This window comes from Drosophila mojavensis, unplaced genomic scaffold, assembly GCF_018153725.1.
Source record: "Drosophila mojavensis isolate 15081-1352.22 unplaced genomic scaffold, ASM1815372v1 contig_80, whole genome shotgun sequence".
Classification (NCBI taxonomy): domain Eukaryota; kingdom Metazoa; phylum Arthropoda; class Insecta; order Diptera; family Drosophilidae; genus Drosophila; species Drosophila mojavensis.
Window position 1 is genome coordinate 8366796 of NW_025318906.1, and position 21801 is coordinate 8388596.

A 21801-nucleotide genomic window follows, 5' to 3' on the forward strand; every position below is an offset into this window, starting at 1 on the left:
AGAGAAAGTCCCTGGTGACAGAACATTGCAAATATTACGTACTATAATCATTATGATATTGATGATAATAATAATGACAATCCGTTGACTTTTACGCAGATCTACGTAAACATTTATATAAATACCTTTTGAGACAAGTTTCTGGCTGCTTCCATATTTGTGGAATCTCACATTTCACCACACATAAATAATTAAATCAACACTCAAGTCATAGTAATTACTATTAAAAATTATATTTAAATAAAATTACAATAATTAAATAAAAGAGAACAAATCATTATAATTTTTACAACAACAAAAAACTATTACGGATCAATAAAAATTACTTTAAATTCTTGAAAATAAATATGTATATATGTTTTTTTTTTTTTATCGGAACCCATTGAGTAGGGGAACTCAGGGTATATTGAATTTACGGATGCATGGTAGACATCCTAAAGTATATATTTTTGATCCGTATTAACGCAACGATCCCGTAAATCGCAAAAACTAGAGACTTGAAGTTATAAATAAATATTCCTGTATACCACAAAAGATGATAACTAAATAATACCTAGATTTTTTATTTTTGATAGCTGTCTTGATTAAAATATCAGTTCAGGGTATATCGTAGTCGGGCACCCTCACTTGTTTATTTCAATTGCAAAATCTTCACCACTTCAATGGAACTTGTGCGAATGCCCTTCAGCTATCAGCTTAAGTTATCAGTCTGAAATTTCAACAAGGTAAACACGGGGGGCTTTTCGGCTTTCTAGAAAACTTCCGTTGGCAACAACAAAGTAAAATGAAAATTTCAGTACAATAGCCTAATTGACAGTATTGAATTATCGAATGTTATTGCTAAATATAGTGATGTGATAAATAATTATCTCATGTTCTGTGTTCTTGGCATTGTAATCTATTTGTTATAGATTATTTTCTTTCTCTTTCTATTTCAATGTGGAGATATCAACGTAGTTCAGCTATCTCTACCATTATCGCGTGCATTGATGTAGGCCTTATTTTTTCCCCGCTTTTTGCCAATTTGAAGTTATCAGTCTGAATTTTCAAACAAACAACAATGGGCTCATGAGGCTCAGCTCTTCGGCGCACATGACACGCCCCGCAACTGATATCTCTGTTGAAATTTCAGGTTGGCAACCTGTTAGGCTTTGCCATTATCAATTCTAAGTACATTGGTGGTACACTTAAAAAAATAAATTAATTACTTCTTATGTGGATCTTATTTTATTTTCAAATAAGTACTCGATATATTATTATAAAGATTATATTTATATTTATTTTTATTTTTTATAATGAATAATAGTTGCTTTATGTAAATTTATATTTACATTTTTAAAATAATAATAATTAATAATAATATAAATACATAATTTTTAAGAGAATTTAAGAAAAACTGCAAATTTAATTTATTTGAATATTCTCATTTAACATAAAAATTGTTTAAAATGTGTTTCTCTAAAATTGTTGATTTTTCGTTATATTATATGTATTTCTTTAAAACAAGTATTTAAAATTTTTTATTTTATTTTAAATTTATTATTATTATTTATTATATCAAATTTATTTTAAAATTCATTAAACTATAGAAACATTTTTTTTTAACAAATGCCCAAAAATATGTTTGCTATAGTTAAAAATAAATTAATAATAAATAAATTAATTAAGAAAATATTTCCTAAAATATGGGAAACCTTTTTCAGACCATTTCATAGTGGCTCTGCTCAACTTTCTGCTGTAGCGTACGCAAATTAATAAGTAGTCAACTAGTTAAAGCCTTTTTCTTTAACAAAACTTATGGGCTTTAAGATATAAGTCAAGTTAAGTAATGAAAAAGAAAAATGGCTTGGTATCTACAATAAGATATATAGGTAGAAATGGTATATAAAGTATGCTATGTTGGAGGCAATTTCCAATTAGAGTTCATATTCAATCAGTGCCATCACGATGAACGATCACAGCCTGCTAGTGGCGAAAATTGTGGTTATTGTGGTGCTGTTGGTGGTCACATTAATATTTTGCTTTCTGCCCTATATACTGAATCGTTGGTTCAAATGGACACAGCGAGAGAAGAGCAATGCACGCGAATTTCTGGCTGTACTTTGCCTACTGAATTTCGGTGGTGGTGTCCTGATTGCCACAACATTTATCCACATCTTGCCGGCGGTTGTTGGTGTTGTGAGTGCCCTGCAGAAGTGTGAGATGTTGGCCACGACGCCCTTCGCCCTGCCCGAGATGCTCATGTGCACGGGTTTCTTTCTGATGTACGCCATTGAGGAGGTGATGTACTTCATTGTGGGCAGGCGACAGAAGCGCAAGCAGAAGGCCATGCAGGAGGCACTGCAGGTGGCCATGGAGCAGGTAACCGAGCCGGAGGAGAAAGTCGATCTCGAGTTGGGTGAACAAGTCGAGCCGGAGCAGCCAAATTGGCTGCGTGGCTTGGGCATCATCGTCGCCCTCTCCCTGCACGAACTCTTTGGCGGCATGTCCATCGGACTGGAGGAGACCGTGGATACGGTGTGGTTCATGTGCGCCGCCATTGCAGTCCACAAGCTGGTCCTGGCCTTCTGCATCGGCATGGAGATTATGATGGCCCATACGCGTTGGCTCGTTGCTGTCATCTATCTGATTGTCTTCTCCATCGTCACGCCCATCGGCGTGGGCATCGGCATTGCCATCACAGAGAACACCAGTGCGAATCATCCGAGCATTCCCGCGGGCATCCTGCAGGGCATCGCCTGTGGCACACTGCTCTACGTCGTCTACTTTGAGATTGTGGCCAAGAACCACGCCGGCTGGCGCATATTCCTCTGCTCCCTGGGTGGATTTCTGCTCATGTTTGGCTTGCAAATTGCAGGTAAATTATATTTTATTATTTATTTATTATTTTATATGTCCGCTAACAATTTTTTTTTCTCTCCAACAGTTGTTGAAGCTGCTGGAAAGTCTGCATATGTTTGTCCCTCGGCTAAGAGTTAAAATGATGTGCTAATGCGTTCTTCAAATTGAAGAAATAACTTTAATAGAGATTTAGAAAAATTATAGCTTCAAAATTGGAGCTAAGAAAATGTATTTATAATTAATCGAAAGAAAAAATTTTCCGAAAGTCAATTACTCCTACTTTAAAATTAAGAATAGAAGTAAAAAAAAAAGCTTAAAAAAGAAGAATTATTTCAAATTAATATTTAGCTGAACCCCGTGAGCTCTATTAATAAGCCATAACCAACTACTTAACTACTCTATAACGATTTTAGCTTAAATCTTTAAAAGCATTCAAAGCTAATTTAATTTAAGTTGATTATAAAACAATTTTGTGAAATTAAGTGAAAATTTAAATAAATCAACGACTTATGAAAGATTAAAAAAAAACATAATTGATGTTTTAAAAATATAAAAATATTATATTGTCAATAGATTAGACATTAAAATTCATTGCAGCGGATGTCTGCCTTAAAAATATTATACATACATATATAATATTCTGAACAAATTCATTTCATTTTATCTAATCTGCAAAGTACGTTGTCTTAAAATATTCAAGTTTCAGCTTATTTAATTTTGATCAGTGTAGCGAATGTCTGTCAATAGTCTGCTTTAAAAAATAAACCTTTTTATATACATTTTTTTTTTTTTTTAGCAAACAATTGGCCGACTTTCGCTTCTTTGAGCAAAATTTAACACATCGAAGCATGGACATTTTAAGAACAAATATTTATAATATGTATAATATTTTTGCTAACAATTTTATATACATACAACTTTATTTTAAATTTATAAAAAAAAAAAATTGTATGTAAAACACACTAAATTTTACCCAGTGTAACAGATATCTGTCAATAGTCTTCCTAAAGTAGATCAAAATATATCATTCTTATCAGAGCAAATTAACATTTCAATATCATTTTAAGCAATTAAACTTAAAGTGTTACATAAATCAGTATCAAAATAAAATAGAGTAAAAAGAAAAAGTCGGAAAGTACGAACATTTAATCTATTTCCCAGGCGATCATAATTTCTGGTGTCAATCAGTGCTCAAATATATGAGATTTATGGCCGGGCAGATAGGGAGGGGTATATAAGTGGTTGTGTTTGTAACAATTCGTTTGCACTTGTCGCTTGCAGTCGGTGGTGCGAAGATGTACAAGAATCAAATGCCGCTGGTGGTGCCAGCAAGCACAGCTAAACTCATGGAAGTTGTGGATGTGAGTTCGACTGCGGCAACGGCTACAGGTGATCGGCATGCGTTGCTTGTGGCCAAAATTGTGGCTATGGTGGTGCTAATTGTGGTCACTGTGATCTGCGGCAGTTTACCCTATATGCTGGATCGCTGCCTGAAATGGACCAAAAAGGATCCCGAAGAGACGCGCGCTTCGACTGCGGTGCGCTGCCTGCTCTACTTTGGTGGTGGCGTTCTCTTCTGCACCACATTTCTGCACATGCTGCCGGAGGTGATCGAAACGGTGGAGCTACTGCAGCATTGTGGCATACTGGCCGACACGCCCTTTGCCCTGACCGAAATGCTGATGAGCACGGGATTCTTTCTGATGTACGGTCTGGATGAGCTGATGCATGTGGTGATGCAGCATCATCAGCAGAAGCTGAGCAGAAAGGAGTCGCTGGCCAGCCAAGCCTTCGTGCGTGGCCACAGCATAAGGCATAGCGTATTGCTGACAGGACGCAAACCGGAGGAAATGGAGCCAATTACAGAGGAGCATCAGCCATGCGATCACGGGCTGCCGGCAAAGAATGGACATGGTCACAGTCACATGCCCGTGGACACAAATGGCTCCTCAATGCGTGGATTGGGCATTATCTTGGCCTTGTCCCTGCACGAGCTATTCGAGGGCATGGCCATCGGCTTGGAGGGCACTGTGGCAACAGTGTGGTTTATGTTTGGCGCCGTGGCCGCTCACAAGCTGGTTCTAGCCTTCTGTGTGGGCATGGAGCTGCTGGTGGCTAGAACACGCGCCTACCTGGCCATCATCTATCTCATAACGTTCTCGATTGTGACGCCAATTGGCATTGGTGTTGGCATCGCCATCAGCCAGCAGTCGAACGGGAATCAGACGAATGTCCCTTCTGGCATCTTGCAGGGCATTGCTTCCGGCACGTTGCTCTATGTGGTCTTCTTTGAGATTCTCACCCAGAGTCATGCGGGCTGGCGTGCCTACTTGGCTGCCCTGGCGGGCTTTGCTTTAATGTTTGGACTGCAAATACTTTGTAAGTGAAATGATAAGCGGACAATTCCGCTATTGGCTTTTGATTGACATACGCATGCCTTGCGGTTATCATTAGATATATGATTGACGTTCTCTAAACCAAGGGCATTAATGATATTTAACGCAAATGCAGGAGGATTTTATTGAATCACTTTAATACTCTTTATTATCTCTTGCAGCTGACGAAGCGGAAGGTGCTGATAGCGACTCGTGTTACTAGAGAGGGCTCCAGATTGACTGGATGATTATTTGAACAATATTATATTTATTAATTTATTATTATCAACTCTACTTAATATGTGCTAGCATTAATTCATTACCGATTCACTAATTTTCGAGTTCCCTTAAACAAAACACATACATATATGAACAATAAATAATCTATTCAACTCGATTAATCTCACTTTGATTTCAAACTGAGCGCGCACAACAGCCCTATTTTTATACACTTTATATGTACACACTGTCTATCAGCTGTTAATTTAACAGAGCCTTCACAGACATGTTAAAATGATGAGAGAGCTAACAGCGGCGCTCTTTGAGAGAACAAGGTTTAAACAAAACTGTTATAAACGTAATTTAAAATGTTTAGTGTAAAATGAATAATAGTTAATTAATTTGCATACCATAAATAGAACAAATAATTACATTATGCACTTAAATACTTAAGTATAATTAGGCTATTTATTGTTGTTATACATTTAATGCTTATGGGCGTTTTGCATTCGTAGTATAGTATAGTAAGCACAAACAGATAGCTCATAAAACTGCAATACGAAGAAGCATCCATTTTAACATCGCCCTTTTGCTTTGATCTTTTGGTAGGGAGAAAAACAAAAATATGCATAAAAGGGAGTCAACAATGTAGCTGTTTTTATTGTGCATTCTCGCCGTTCATACATATATGTATATGTATGTATATATGCAAAGGTCAGCAATTTGTGGCTACAATAAACATTGTGTGCTGTGACGTCACTTTTGAAAGGATTATCATATTCAGCATTAATATGTGTGTTTTTTATAAAGATGGCATTTATGCAAATGGGTGGAAAAGATCACAACAGCTTAAGACTATAGAGGAAATAGAGCCAGCTCACTACATTTAATTTTTTGTTACTATATATTGCTAATTTATCATAAATGGTTTATTGTATTAATATTAACTTACCAATATAAAGAAAATATACTGTGAGAAATATTGTTTTATTCTTATAGACCTTCAATAGTTTTAAATAATCATTTGATTCACTTTCACATAGCTGGACCTGACAATACAAATTACAAACAAAAATCACATAACCAACTAAAATTATTCACTAAAATGATTATCTTTAATACAAAACAAAGTTTATCACATAACACGCGGCTCTGATACCGTAGTAAAAGCCGCGAAAATCAAAATGAATACAAAAGAAATACATACATACATATGTATATGTATATACAAACCTCCTTCAAATTACGAGAATGGGAAGAGGGCAACATAAGAAGCCTGCATAGAAATGAAATAAAAGCTCGTGAGCTATGCGGCATCTCTAGTGCCATTTTTTAAGATACTCAGAGAGTAAAACAGTTTACAGTGCATTGTGAGTCGAACAGCGAGTGAGCAGCTACATTTGAGTATAACATTGAGCTAACATCGCTGCGCTCAGAACAGTTTATAGTTGCAGTGATGAACGGTCGTGTTTGCGGAGAAAAGTAAATTTAAACAACCTAAAGAAACACTCGTAGAGAGTTTGCCCCATTAGCTTTCGTGTAGACGTGCTAAGTTATAAATTAAACAAAAATCGTCTGATTTGCTACAGTCCAATTAAAGTCTTCCTAATAAATTTGTGCGAGTGAATTAAAAAGTTGTACGTGACTCCGTTTTTCCCTCTCGCACTTTATGTGCGTTTGTATGTGTGACTCTGCGTAACTGTGCCTGTGTGCGTGTATGAGTGCCTGTGGGTGCATTTGTTTATTCCTACCGCCAAATACGATTTCTTACTAGAACTTGCCACGCGCTGCGTTGCTGGGCGGTGCTGTCATTACCCCACCCACCCCTCATTAGTACATTGTGCAAAAAAAAAAAAAAAAAAACAGAAAGAAAATCGAAACTCCCGCACTTTAACTGGATAATGAGTAGTCGGAACAACGTCAAAACGAAAACAAAAACAACGGTACACAAAGGAAACTGAATTAAAGCATAGCAAGAGAATGCGATTAATGCTTGACACGAATATTTATTCAAAATAGATCAAAAACTTGTATATATGTATGAGTGTGTGTATGTTTTTGTACTTTTACATAACGAACGCGTCGCATAACATTGAAGCTAACTGTTTACCAAATTGTTGAGCAATTTGTATACGAACAATAAATGAAATAAAAGAAATCACGACGAGCTAAATCCAATTTGAGCTTAAACTTAACTGTAAACATTTTGTGCACTTTGTTTGGACGTTTTGCGCCCACTGTTCCGAGCTGTAAACATATTCAAGAGTAAAATATATAAAAGTGCTTTAAATTGGTTTATAAAAAGACTGGATGTTTAAAAATAAGAAAAGAAATCGCTGTAACTCGACCTAAAATGTAAACTGTTTAAGTTTACAAATGGTACAATAACAATAAAATCAACAACAACAACTACTACAATGGTTGTAATTTAGCTAATAAGCAATTCACGGACTCGACAAACGAATTGAACTTGATTTGAAAACAGGTGCGTAAACAGTATGTTTCTTTAACTTTTAAATAAATATACATACAGTGATAAATACCAATAACTAGGTTAAACACTTGCTTTTTTGAAAATACTAAAAAATAACATTCAAAGCATTCTTTTTATTTCTCTGTAGTGTTCTAGTATATGTAGCAAAATCTTTTAAAATATATACTGTTTCTTAGCAGAGCTTTTACGGTATATAGATAATGTTTTTATATGTTCTTGTCTCATTGACCTTCTCTGAAGTATATAAAATACCGCACTTCCACAAACATAAATATTCTGTGGCTTAATAATATACATGTGCTATCTATAAATACATATAGTTTATAGATATTTCGATATTATGTACATACATTATAGACATATAGCATGATTAATGCTTGTTGACCGACGCATTTGTTATTATTTTGTCATGTTAAAATGTCTTTGAAATCATATGTTTGTCGCAATATATATTTTTAGTTATATACTATGAAAAGAAAAAAAATTATTTCCATAAATTTGCGTCATTGCCGCCTCGTGTGCTCTAAAAAATAAGATTTTCCTACAACGCAAATTAAAAAAAAATTATTTCTTAAAATAAATGAAAAGAAACTTGTTTAGTCTGGACTTTTGTCTATATTGAACTGCAGTTCGATATTCGTCATTGTTTACAAGCGAAATTTGATAAATGCGAATTACTTACCGTATTATTACTGATAAGACAAAAAATAAAATGTAGATATAAAAGTAGTAAAATATCTGCACTTAAAGATAAGGGAAAATACAGTATATAACAAATATGTAATATATAAATTATTATATAATATATGTAAATACATATTATTTGCAACTTTCAATTTTCCTTTTTGACTCACGTAAACTCAGCTTAGTCTGTCTAAATCAAATCACTTAAGCCTAGTCGAATGCAAACTGATTTAATTAGTAGGCAAAAATTAAGACAAAAATAATTGATTTAACCGTCAAAGGAAACTTTGTCCATCGCTATAAATTTTTGGTCGCGACAAAGTGTCTGCCAGGAAAATTGCGATTTGCAGCCAAAACACAGCTATAGGCCAAGTTATTTGCATAAGTCGGTAAAAGGAAACCGGCTGGCATACACTCACACCCACATACACACACACACATACACACTTAGATAACAAGTCAACACACGCGCCGCCATTTTGTTATGCCTCCTGATGCCCACCATTTGAGTTTTATTGTTTTTGTCTGCTAAACAGTCCGCGTCCCACTGGGTAGCTTTGACCCAACTCAGTGTCAAGTGGCAAAACATATCTAAATATACATATATATGCATATGTATATCGAGAGAGAGAGAGAGACAGACAGAGAGAGATGCATAGTTGTATTGATGGATGGAATTATGTTGATGTGTACATAAATGTCTGATGGTTGCTTACAGACACTTTGATGGTTTCTATGCCTCAGTGTTTGTTGCTTCGGTCTAGCGACAAATTTGATTTAGTGTAATCGAAAACCATTCTTTGGGCCACAGTCTGTCGTTGTCCTTGGCCAAAAGTCTTAGCACTTGGATGTCGTAATGCACTTAGAAGCCAATAACATTTGAAAACTGGCTTCAAGTAACAGATTAGAAACAAGTTTTTATCTAAGGCAACAAGTTTATATATTTGATTTGTTTATAATTAATATAAATTTATATTAATCAAAAGGTATATGCACTTGAGAACATTTGCCTCAATTATATAAATATTTTATTTCATTTTTTTTGTATGTCGAAAAAAATAAATATTTGCGTGCAAAAATAAAAACAGCTGCTCAGCTGATTATAAAACCGGTTGAGTTTTTGTATACTCCAATCAGAATTGAATTCTAGATATGAGAATCTCGAAGACTTAATACTCTTGCAATCGAATATTATCGAACAGAGAGACTGACATTTTAATAAAAAGAAAATGGAATAAAAAAACTAGAGAGAAGCCCTGATATATTTAAAATATATAAAAGGAAATATAAATAAAATAATATAAAAATGTTAATATACAAAAAATATATAGAAATATAATATTTCTGTAGTATATTTTTTAACTCACATATATTATATTATATATTATCCCTGTTTAAATTTGTTCTCTAATATTTAGTTTTTCTCTGTCTGATATTTAAAATTTTTCTCACTTTATGTATCATATTGCGTAAGAAAATGATTATACCTGGCAATCGAACAATAATAAATTACCGTGCTCGCAATGTGTGTCACTGTGAAGAGACGAACAGCTGATAGCTATGTGAATACAATACACACTGACACACACACACACACACAAACATGCTCACACTCATGCGTACCTGAAGCAAGAAAATTTATATATATGAAAAAAATCAATAAAGAAATAAAACAAAAACTGGTTCCCAACAGCTGTGCAATGCATTCAAATGAGCTGCTAATGATGATAATGTTGATGACTATGATGACGATAATGATGAGGTTGACAATGATAATGATTGTGATATACGCACAGACTTTAATAACGTTTTAATGAGACTTTAATTCTGTCTGTGGAGACAAATTGTGCAGAGATTTTTCCTTGGTCGATTATTGAGAAATACCCTGCAGCTACATGCACAGCGGGTAGTCAGCATGCACTAATTAGGTACATTAGACCTTTGCACAGGCCGCATCCCAACAGTCAATGAACTGCTTAAAGGCAGACAAGTTTTGATTACTTGAATTTATCGCTCAAGAAATCTTGCTCGAGATATTAAATAAGATAATATCAAACATTTTTGTTTTATAATCCATAAACTTATCTAATCTAGTGCGTCATCGGATGTGAATTACGTGAATGCGTATGCAGTAAATTATATTACCCGTACGTAAGCTAAATATTGCATAATGAGAATAATAAATAAAATTAATGAAAAGTTTGTGCTGGCAGTGCAAACATTCATTTCAAGTGTAAATATTACATATTGACCTTAAAATATTAATCAATTATAATTTGCAAGTGATACATTTATAGGTATACCCTGTAATAAATGAATATGGAAATTCAGGGTATGTTGCTTTTGTTAATATGCATTAAATAAAACGAAAACGTGAAGGGGTGGCAGATCTCATAGAGTAGTATTACATATGCCACGCCTCCTCCGCCAGATTAGTAACTGAACTAAGTCGATCTATGTATGCTTCACCTCGGCTCGGGGTATAATCTAGTTGGTCACTCCCGACTGCAGCACTCTGACACGCTACAAATATGAATTTTCATTATTGCACATCAACTTCACTGAATTTATCGCATTATAAATCATTTCGAATCATGCAATTTCTGAATTAATTGCTGCAATTTTTTAGCTCCCAACTTTTCAACTCATTTTGCCAGGGCGAAGGACATTCAAACACGAATTTGCCATTGCCATTTGTTGCAATGCAAACTTTTTCGCTTGGCTTATACGGAGATTTCATTGGCTTATCGCGGCTGCATCGCAAGCATTTGCATAAGCTGCTTAACTGTAACGTGTTAAGAACGTTTGCACAATGCAAGTTTTTTGTGCTGTTATCAGACGTGCAAACCGAGCAAAGTGTAAAACTTACTTTTATAAGTATATGAGATGTCAGGCAAGGCGGTAAAAATAAACTCAGAGTTGAGCTCAATAAAATTAAGATGTAAAGCCAAGATTATATTAAATTAGTATTTCTTTTTAGAAAAGGCAGAAAATATGTATATATTACTGCAAATATATTAATAGCAATTATAATTGCTCCGAGGAACAAAGTTTAATATAATTAAATCAATAACTGATATTGAAAAAAGAAACTATTATAATAAACTATATTTTTTATGATATTCATGAATATTTATATTTTTATATTCACAATAGATCAGTTTATGAGCACTTGAAATAGTATGCATGACATTTATAATATTACGCTATTTCATTACTCGTATATATAGGAATAACAGCTAAAACAAAAAACCATTTTCTCCTATTTATAGCTAGTTTTGAATATGACCCGCTGGATAAGACAGGCACAATTTATAATTTCAACTGGTAAATTTCCACTGGCGAAGTTGAAAACAAACATAAAAGAGAAAGAGAAAAAAAGAAGCAATGCTCTGTAGGGCATTTAGAATATTAAAGACATAGGCAAACAAAACAATGCCAAGATATGAAACTGCACTCCGCATCTCAAGTGGAAGAAGGGAGCGACAGAAAGAGAGGGCAATCCATATAGAGTATGCGGAGAGAGGATGAGTGTGCAATGGCACACACACACACACACACACATACATATATCATCATCAAGTGTGAATGTGTCTGGGCGAAGTATCGAGCCGCTCTGGCAGTCAGTCAGTGATTCGATTTCGAGCCGCGATGTCAGCTGTGAAAACTTTAAGACGACAGCATAAACTTCGTACAATAAATTGAGTTTTACTGTGCTTTTCTACGCACTCTCTCGCTCTCACTTCTTCTCGCTCTTTCCTCTGCCAATCACTGTTGCTGCTTTAATTCAGCCAATAGGTTTTTCTTGTTATTTGCTGCGCAAACAAAGCCAATTTCATCGTCATCGGGTATAGACTTTTGTCAAGTAAGTGAAACGATTGCGTGTTGATGCGCAGATCAAAACAAAAAGATAAAAAGTAATGTAAGAAGGTTGCTGTTGAGTCGCATCGACTGCTTAATACTCGTTCAAGGCGTAACAAACAGTTGAATATTTTGTAGAAAGTAATTTTTGACGTATTATATAAAATATAAATTTTTTACATATATTATAAAATTATTTAATTTTTTGTATAATCAATGGAGCAAATAATCATTAGCAAAAATTTTTACATATATTATTTTATTTTTAAATGATGTAGTTTTTGATAAATTATATAATTTCTTGTATAATCAAGCGTTAAAGTTTTTAACTCTGCAGACGAAATAGATTTATTATTTCTTATTTGCATCTCTGCACACATATCAAAAGCTTATTTATATAGCTATATATATTCTATGAAACTTCAGCGTCGAGTATGCTTGTTTATATTTGCTTTTGCTAAGGTATACTCGTACAAAAAAGATGACAAAACTTGTGCACAAAATTATTATTATACCATATCTTGACGTATATTCTTTCTTTTTTTATTTATTTGCCCTCCCCTCTTTCGCTTTTGGTGTAATTACATCATATGCCACTTGTCCTTGCCGCTTGGTTTGTTCCGAGTCCTTGGTCCTTGTTGGCTTAGCCATGTCTACAGCCTAACGATAATCAAGCCGTCTCGTCACACAGATTGCCAGCGCATAATAAATTTCGAATTTAATGACGACCTTCAAGATGTTATTTAGCTTTAGCTTTAGCTTTTCTGTTTTAGTACCGTTAGCAAAAAACTTGTTTCTCAGGTGCTTGAAGTAAACCTGTTTTCTACAGTTCACTAACATTGTTTGGCCATTTTTCAAATGGAGTTTACAAATTGACCAATCTATCAATTCAATTGAATTCCATTTAATATTCATGAATGCATTTCCACTTCGTTTGCTTTTCAACTGAATGTAATGTAAATATAATTCCAAATATGACAATTATTGATTATTTGATTCAATTAAAACGATTCAAGTTGAGTGAAGCGCATAAATGGCAAAGAAATGAAAACATTTTATGTGGTTGATGAATTGTTTTGTTTGGCAATATTTATGATCATGATTTATGCAGTTGGCATACTCTTTGTTTATATGTATGACTGTTACGATAATAAAGGGAAAGAGATTTTATTGACTATATAAAGTACACTAGGAATCAATTAATTTCGCCAGTCTTTAATTTGTATATTGTAAAATTTATCAAAACAAAATAATTTTAGAATACTTACAGTTTATAAAAAAACTTATCAACTTTTGAAATATGACTAAGACAGTTATATTTTTTTCACAGTTTATAGGGTCGTAAATACCTTTATGAATTCGCTTAGCTATATAGCTATATATTATATATACCTTTATACATATTTATATGGAAAAAAAAAATTGCAAATGAAATATTATGTAAATTTTACAGTTCAGCTGGGCGCATTTGCATTTAAGCTAATTGCAATTTCGAGCTTAACCTTTAAACTCCCTTGACGTGCATGTCAGAATTTACAAAAAAAGAAAAAGAAAAAAGTATACACATAAAAAGAAAAGGTAACCGTAAACTTAATGCGACCCTTAGAGATGTTTGGCCTTGAAACGGCGCGGGTCTGAACATCAAATGTGTAAAATATTAAAAATAAATACATAAAACGTAAAAATAAATTAAAGTAGCAGTTAAAGCTGACACAAATATTGTTATGAATATAGTAAATGAGGGAGAAGTAAATGAGGGTGCTGGAATATAAAAAATTTGAAGATAAATGATATGTCTGATATGTCTGTTCTGGAAAATGTGAAAAGCTGAGCATCAATTGTAAAAAAAATATATATATATCAGATTTGAATAAAAATTTATTGATGTAGCACAAAAATATTTTGACAATTGATATATGAATATATAGAAAGAGATATAGAAAACAATGAATTTTAATATATAAATGATGCATTGATAAGGTCTAATAAAATAGTTTGCATATATTGAACAGCAGGAAAAGGGTATCTATTTTGCTTTCCGCTTTCTCATCTAACATAAATGTAAATTTTGGATGACTTTATGAGCAGGCAATACAAATATCTTAGCATAGCAGCCAATTTAAAAGCCAATAAGAGTGCCGGGGACATGGCCTGTATCAAAGTTAGCCATTTGTCATGCAGGAACAAGGCCAACGAAATCACAAAAAAAAAAAAAAGAATCTGGAGAGAAAAATCTGAAAAGCAAATCTCATTTTATATGCACAGTATATGGGTATATGTATGCATGAATGAGCACAAAGAGCCGTGCACACAGACATATATATATGTAAGCAAACATGCTTGTCTGTATGTATGTAAAAATCAATATTAACCACATTTTGCATGCGTTCGCATGGCCGCAAAAGTTTGTCAAGTTTAAGGCGAAAAACATAAATTATCCTTTAGCACACGCTCTCTCTCTCTCTCTCTCTCTCTCTGCCTCTCTCTCTGTCTTTCTCTCTATCCCTCTCTCTCTCACTACTGCTCTCATTTCCTGCACTTTATTGTTGCTATTTGTCAGTGTTGCAAAACGCAGCGTCAGCCGAATAACATCAAAGCCAAGCCGCCAATCTGTGTGTGTGTGGCTTTTTGTTTGTTGTGCGCATTTGACTTTGCCACAGTGACACCTTTTCTCTCCATGCACTTGTTTGCCTGTCACACACACACACACATACACACACATTTATATATATATTTTTACTGCAGCAAGCTTCAAGGAGCCACACTATAAAAACTTTGCTGGCATTGCATGTTGAAGGCTGGCTAAGTATGTGGCATGTGGCATGTAGCTGTCAGCTAGCTGCACTTGCAAAAGCAAGCAAATGCAACATTGCATTAAAGTCCCCTTATGAGCTTAATATATATAAAGGATGTTATGTTAGGGTAGAAGCGAAAGACTGTATTTCCTGAATGCGCTTTGGAAATTAATTGCATGCTACTTTCATTCTAATTAGTGCATTTATAATCCAATTACAAAACTAAAATATGAAATTTGAATGAAAAAAAAAATAATATGAATAAAGAGCGATAAATCTAGGTAAAGGGTGTGTCACTAGAATTAATAGAAATCGAGTAAAGTAATGAGCTGATTGATTTGATAAAAATATATTAAGTGCAGGCAAACTAAAAACCGATTAGTATATTAAAAGAGATCAAAAGATATCGATTTAGTTAGTAAAGAAGAAAAAGGGAGAGTAAGGGGGATCAGCATGCTTTTCTTAAAAAAAAGCTCTTATATAACTCAAGTATTTGATCCGTGCTTAGATTGTAGACCTAAGACCCACTTAACATAAACATTTCGAGGCAGCTCCATTCTACGCATATGCACAACTTGATTGGAGCTTTAAGGATAGGCAAATATTCACATAGCTTAGCTGAGCAATCAGCACGAATTGGCTTTAAGCCAGCCTCTTTTTGGTAAATCCTTTAGCATTTCAGCCTCAGATTGCTTAGTGATTTATTTAAATTGTACTACAATAAAAATTCTATTTTATACTATATACAGTACACGATATATCACACTTTATTATTGAGTTCCGCTGACAATGAGCTGAGAAAACGACTAAAGCAATTAATTCCATAATAAATGCTGTTGCTATGCTGTTCAGCTATGCTTTAATACTCAATTTACAATTGTAAACCAGTAACCGCAAATCAATTAATGGCTAACTGCATTTGAAATAGATTTAGTATCGGGTTTACTTGCTAGGTTTCTGACAGCCATCAATTAGACGGGCCACAGCAATTAAGCAGTCAGCAAATAGCTGTGTAAAATGCGACAGCTTAAGAGACAGAGACACACAGAAAACCGAATCTTAGCCTTTGGCCAGTGAATCCATTCATAACATTTGAGGCGTGCAAAACTAACTGACAGCTGTTCAAATGGATTATTTACACGCCTTCATGGGCGGGCGACGAGGTTGGGGGCGTATGTAAATTAATTGCTTCAACGGCTTTTCACTTTTGTTTATATTATTGTTAAGCTAAAAAAGTTTAGCATTTGTATTATGTCTCCTGTTGACTGAGGGGGTTGAATATTGAGATTAAAGACATATTTTAAATATATTTACTAGATAAAGTTAAGATCAAGATTTACTAGATAAAGTTGATTTATCATATGAAAATTTCATTTAGAGGCGTTCTACTATGACATACTATTAATATATATAATTTCCATTAAATACTTTTATTTCTGCAGAATACCGTTTTTTAAATGATTTTCTTTTTGCAAATAAAAAATCATTTAATATTCTAGAGCTTTCCGTTCGTTTCATATCTCAGATCTGAAATTGAATCGAAATCGAATTAGCTAACAATTGATTCAATTAGTTTCCAATTGTTTAGCACAAACAATGGAAATCGATTTTATTTCTATTTCTGCATAATAACAATTATAACAATATCAATTGATATTTATTGAGAATCAACGATGACTTGAGAAATTGTGTTTCCTTCAAAGCGACCGTGTAAACCGATTTACTTACTTTTTGTATCTCAAATTAAACTCTCTGATTGGCAATGTAAATACGAATATGCTGTAGAATGACTGTGCTAAGAACTATATGATATTGGCCTAGTTTTGAGTTTCGATATCATATGTCATTTCGTCTATCACAATGAGACATCAGAATACCCAAATAAAACTGGCGTAGGTCAGCATCAAACCACTTTTAATTGGTATCAAACAAACACGAATACCAACTCACATTCATAAGTGGTTGTATAATGCCCGATTAGCTCTAGTAATTAAAACATTTAATTACTTGGCATATAACATTTTTTTTACACTTATCAGGCATATTAGGTTTATCACTGAAAGTTCATAAAACTAATCAGAGTTGTGGAGCATAATTAAAAAAAATTTCTACATGTGTCTAGCTATTGCTCTTTCTCTGTTTGACCCTAATTAGTTAGTAAGACTAACTGAAATTAAGGCTCATTTGATGCAAGAGTAAATCTTAATGTAAATTTTATTTGTCAATTTACTAATATACAATTATTAAATATTAGTTGCATAATATAATACAAATATATACGTTAGGTACACCAGTTTAGAGTTATAAGTGTTAGTAGGCTTTACAAACCGTATAAAATATACATTTATATTCATGAATTCCGATGTTAAAGCACGTGTTTAATTAACATATACGTCTATACAAAACGAGACTCGGCTTAAAACTAGTTAGGCTAATTTTTGCTTTCAACAGAGCTTGTAACAGAGCTCTAGTAGGGAATGCACGACTATGAAATACCCTGAACTCTACGCACAATTGCTAGAGCAATCATTCTATGCTTTTATGCATAAATAAATAAAGAATATATATATAGATCAAATCTGTCTACAAGAACTTCTCTAAGGGGCATAACTTATAAAAAAAAAAAAGACCAAAGTCTTCAACTATGCAAATGCTGCCTTTTAATTATCAACTTTAAATAACAATATGTAAGTTAGCAAATGCACATGATAATAAAGAAGGTCGCTAGCTTTGATACAGAACTATGCTAGCATTATAACAATAGGATTACAGCAAAATACAAATATACTATGTATGTATATATGATTTAAGTAATGCTTAAGTCCATTTTGTAAATAAATATATGTATGTGCATACATACATGCATATATGCGAGCATTATAATTTACGCACGACAGTGGGCAACCGAAATGAGCAGACGAAACATGTAAAAATGTGCGACAAGAGGCGGGGGCGACTATAAAATACCCTAGGGTAGAAATTAACTAGGCTAGAAAATTTTTAGATTTTTTTGTAAATATAAAAAGTTTTAATGAGAATACAGATTAATATATATATATTCTTTATTAAAAAATTCTATTCAGGTGCAAAATCTTGATATACGGTTTCTTTTGAAGAAAATGTCTCAATATATATTATTTATTTATTTATAAAAATATTTCCTTGTATAATCTAGATACTCTATGTAGCCCTTCGGCCTAGGGTATTTGCAAATAAAAGAGAAACCCATAACAAAAGGCTGACTACTTGACAGCCATCGCGACGGGGATGTCAAGTGGCCGCGTGTGGGGCAGGTAGTGCGATAACTGCACAAATACAAATGCATCAAATATATAAGTATATATAGAGAGAGAAAGACATTTGAGTATGTGTACATTCGTAGTACTCATATGCCCGAGACTTGCTGATAAGAAATTTATTAGATTAAAGCAAAAACGATTGCCGCGATTACAGACGCGACATCGCCCCGCCGCCGGCGCCTTCGTCTCGGTTTTTATTTCATTCTGTTTTCTGTTCTTTTCCCGACTTGTTTCGTCTTTCTGCACGAGGCTTTCATCACCGAATCTTTGCGAGCTCATTTATTAGTCTGCCAGGCGACGAGCCACTGAACTGTTTGTTGGCCGCTTTAGTCGGACTAATCTAATAGCTAACAAAACTATAAGTTGTAACAGTTACACCCGTCGTGATGCCAGTTTTCAAATTGTGTTTCATTCAACATGTGCCTTAAAGTGTTTCATAAGATTTCGTCGCTCCACATGCTAACTTTACTTCACTTTAAATATAAAGTTTAAAAATTATATGAAAAGTGAAATTGCATAAAGCGTTGCATATGAAAGGGCGCCGCAAAGGCTTCGAAATGGCTTTAAATGGGGTTTTCGGTTTACACGTGATGCCTACTTAAGGTAAAACATTTGGTGTCTTTTTTTTTCGTTTTTTTTTTTATACAATAATTTAGTTTCCGTTTAGTTAAAAGTGAAGTGGAATATAAATTGAAAAGCTAAATTAAAATTGTGATAATGAAAGCAGAATTAAGAAATTATGTGAAATAAATTATGAATAAAGAAAATGTGAATATAATTATGGCAAATGAAGCTCAAATTAAAAAACAAAGGAGTACAAAATAAACAAATAAATCGAATAAAATGTAATCTAAATTCACTTAATTTATTTTAAATTTTGACTTAAAAAAAAATATAATAATATGAAAATAAAAGATTGAAAAAAAAAAATAATTAAGAATAACTTGTGAATTAGAAATATTCAGTAAAATTATACAGCAATTGGAAGTTAAGTTTTTATACTTGATAATGTCATTCTTGAACATATATATCAACCAAAGACAATATATAATTAAAGTTAAAGTAAATTAGTATTCTATGTGCACTAAAATATGAATTCTGAACAAGAGCCATTAAATAGACACACTTTTATTAGTATTATTATATATACATTGCAAATTGCATTACAAACGTCGTATGCTTGTTGCTGTCAGATAAGAAATGCTAATTGATTATTCAGCATTTTTATAGTGAAAGTCATTAAGGTGTTGTTGGTTACTAAACATTCGGGGCTCTCGTGTCGGGGGCATTGTAATTGAAAGGAGACGTAATCCCACTTATCATCCGTTGCATATAGTAAGCACTGTTGCCAAATCGTATCATAAAGATAGTAATCTTAACGTACTTTTAGCTAAATACACTCATGTATATACATAAGTGTATGTGCATATGTGTGTGTGTGTTATCAGGTCGTCAAAACGCAAATTGACATTTGATAAGCAGCAATAGTTTATTGAGAGTTCGCATTAGCCATTTTAGCTAAGTTCTCAAGTCTCATTAAAAAGAAATGCGCCGCACATTGTTTACACTGTCCACATATATGAATCTATGTATGTATGTATGTGTATATATTTGTTAGCATATACTTTTATTTTCAGTATATAATTAAATGCAGCGCCTATCGAGCATTGAACTTGACAGCGACGACCAAGCGTTTATTCAACCAATCGACAACAAATCAATTAGGTGCGCCACGCTCTCACTCTCTCTCTTTCTCTCTGCCTCCCTCGCTCTCTCATGATAACTGCACTTTTGAGCTAATTGCAAAAGCTGTATTATTTTTAGAAGCTTAACCAAGTCGACTGTGTTTCCGTCATAAACTCAAATTGGACTATTCAAATAAGAAGTGCTGAAATATTTAATTTTATGGTTAAAAACAAAAAATTAAAATAAAGTAGGTCAACTGTAATCTTTATAAGATTCTTAAAATAGTCTAATCTTGTTAGAAGCTTTTATCATTCATATTTCAGCACTTAATGTGCTTTTGAAAGCTGTTTGTTTGTATTAATATATAATGTAAGTTTTTAGTAAAGCTTTAATCAATATTAAAAGCTGTTTGTAACTTTATCCATTTATTTTATCCGTCACTTTTAGTAAACTTTATTATTGTAGTAAAGTTGTTTCTATTAAATAATTTAAAGAATAATTTTGCTTTAGAGAATTGAAAATTAGTACTTGATTATATTATATATTATTATACCCAAAACTTTAGTTATGCCTAACTAGGTTACATTATTTTTCTGTAGCATGAAGAAAGCTTTACTGAACCTAAAATAAAACATGCTAGGCAAATATATGTCGGCGCTCAGTGTAGACACGCCCACATAGTTGCGTTGAAGCCTGCGACAATTGTTATTCTGGATTTTATGTGCAAGGGGCGTGATGAGCTGCAGCTAGAACCACTAGAGCAATCTATAGCTAGGCGAAAATATTTCTCAATGGCCTGCGAAAATTGGAACTCACATTATTGGCCAATTTACAAGATGCTGTGTGATTTATTTGAAGTACTGTGTCAGCTGTGGCGGCTTTTGTGCTAAACAGTTTTTTTTATTTAATGCTAAATGGTGTGATATATGATGATATATGGTATTGTGGCAGATATATTGGGCGCTTGGCGCCTGTCAATTTGGAATCATTATAAACAAAACCTAAGCTAATTTTGTCTTCTACTCTCTCAATCTCTCATTGCAGCATTGTCTGTGGCATCAGCTGCTAATCGACTACAACAACAAACATAAATCATCATCAACGGACAACAAACACCCTACAACAGCAGCTGGAATAGTGTGAGCTGGTAGCTATTGTGATTGAGCTGCAAACAAGCGAACGCATTAATCATACGCCGTGTGCGCCATTTTTGAAGCAGCCCAGTGAGAAGTGTCCTAAAACGAAATATGTTTGCGAAAAAGCCGCACAATGCGCCGCGCACTTGACACGCGTTGAGTTACCGTTAGCCGAGTACAACAGTACAATACAGTTACGCGTTGTCCAATTCTCAATCGATCGAATTGCTCCAACTTTATCTCAATAATTTATTTTGATTTTCTTTCCGTTCGTTTCGTTCGCTTTGTTTTCTTCATTCGATTGATTTGTGCATTCGAAGTGCCGCATGTACGTGTCCGGGCTAAAAACGTTTACGGGCAGCTACAACTGCAACAACAACAGCAACAACAACAATATCAATTATAAACAGA

The 21801-nt window shown here is 33.7% G+C and overlaps 2 protein-coding genes and 1 long non-coding RNA gene across 3 annotated transcripts; all 3 read left to right on the forward strand.

The window, feature by feature from the left end:
- Positions 1-1947: 1947 nt before the first annotated feature.
- Positions 1948-3022, forward strand: LOC6579107 (zinc transporter ZIP1). The gene is made up of 2 exons (XM_032730003.2): positions 1948-2857; positions 2927-3022. The coding sequence occupies exons 1-2, from the start codon at positions 1948-1950 to the stop codon at positions 2977-2979; spliced, it is 963 nt and encodes a 320-aa protein (XP_032585894.1). The 3' UTR covers positions 2980-3022.
- A 1073-nt stretch (positions 3023-4095) lies between these two features.
- Positions 4096-5613, forward strand: LOC6579108 (zinc transporter ZIP1). The gene is made up of 2 exons (XM_032729881.2): positions 4096-5220; positions 5399-5613. The coding sequence occupies exons 1-2, from the start codon at positions 4137-4139 to the stop codon at positions 5437-5439; spliced, it is 1125 nt and encodes a 374-aa protein (XP_032585772.2). The 5' UTR covers positions 4096-4136; the 3' UTR covers positions 5440-5613.
- Positions 5614-6708: 1095 nt separating this feature from the next.
- Positions 6709-21525, forward strand: LOC122757751. Its single transcript, XR_006357885.1, has 2 exons — positions 6709-7920; positions 21299-21525. It is a non-coding gene; the product is annotated as an uncharacterized LOC122757751 (long non-coding RNA).
- Positions 21526-21801: the final 276 nt, after the last annotated feature.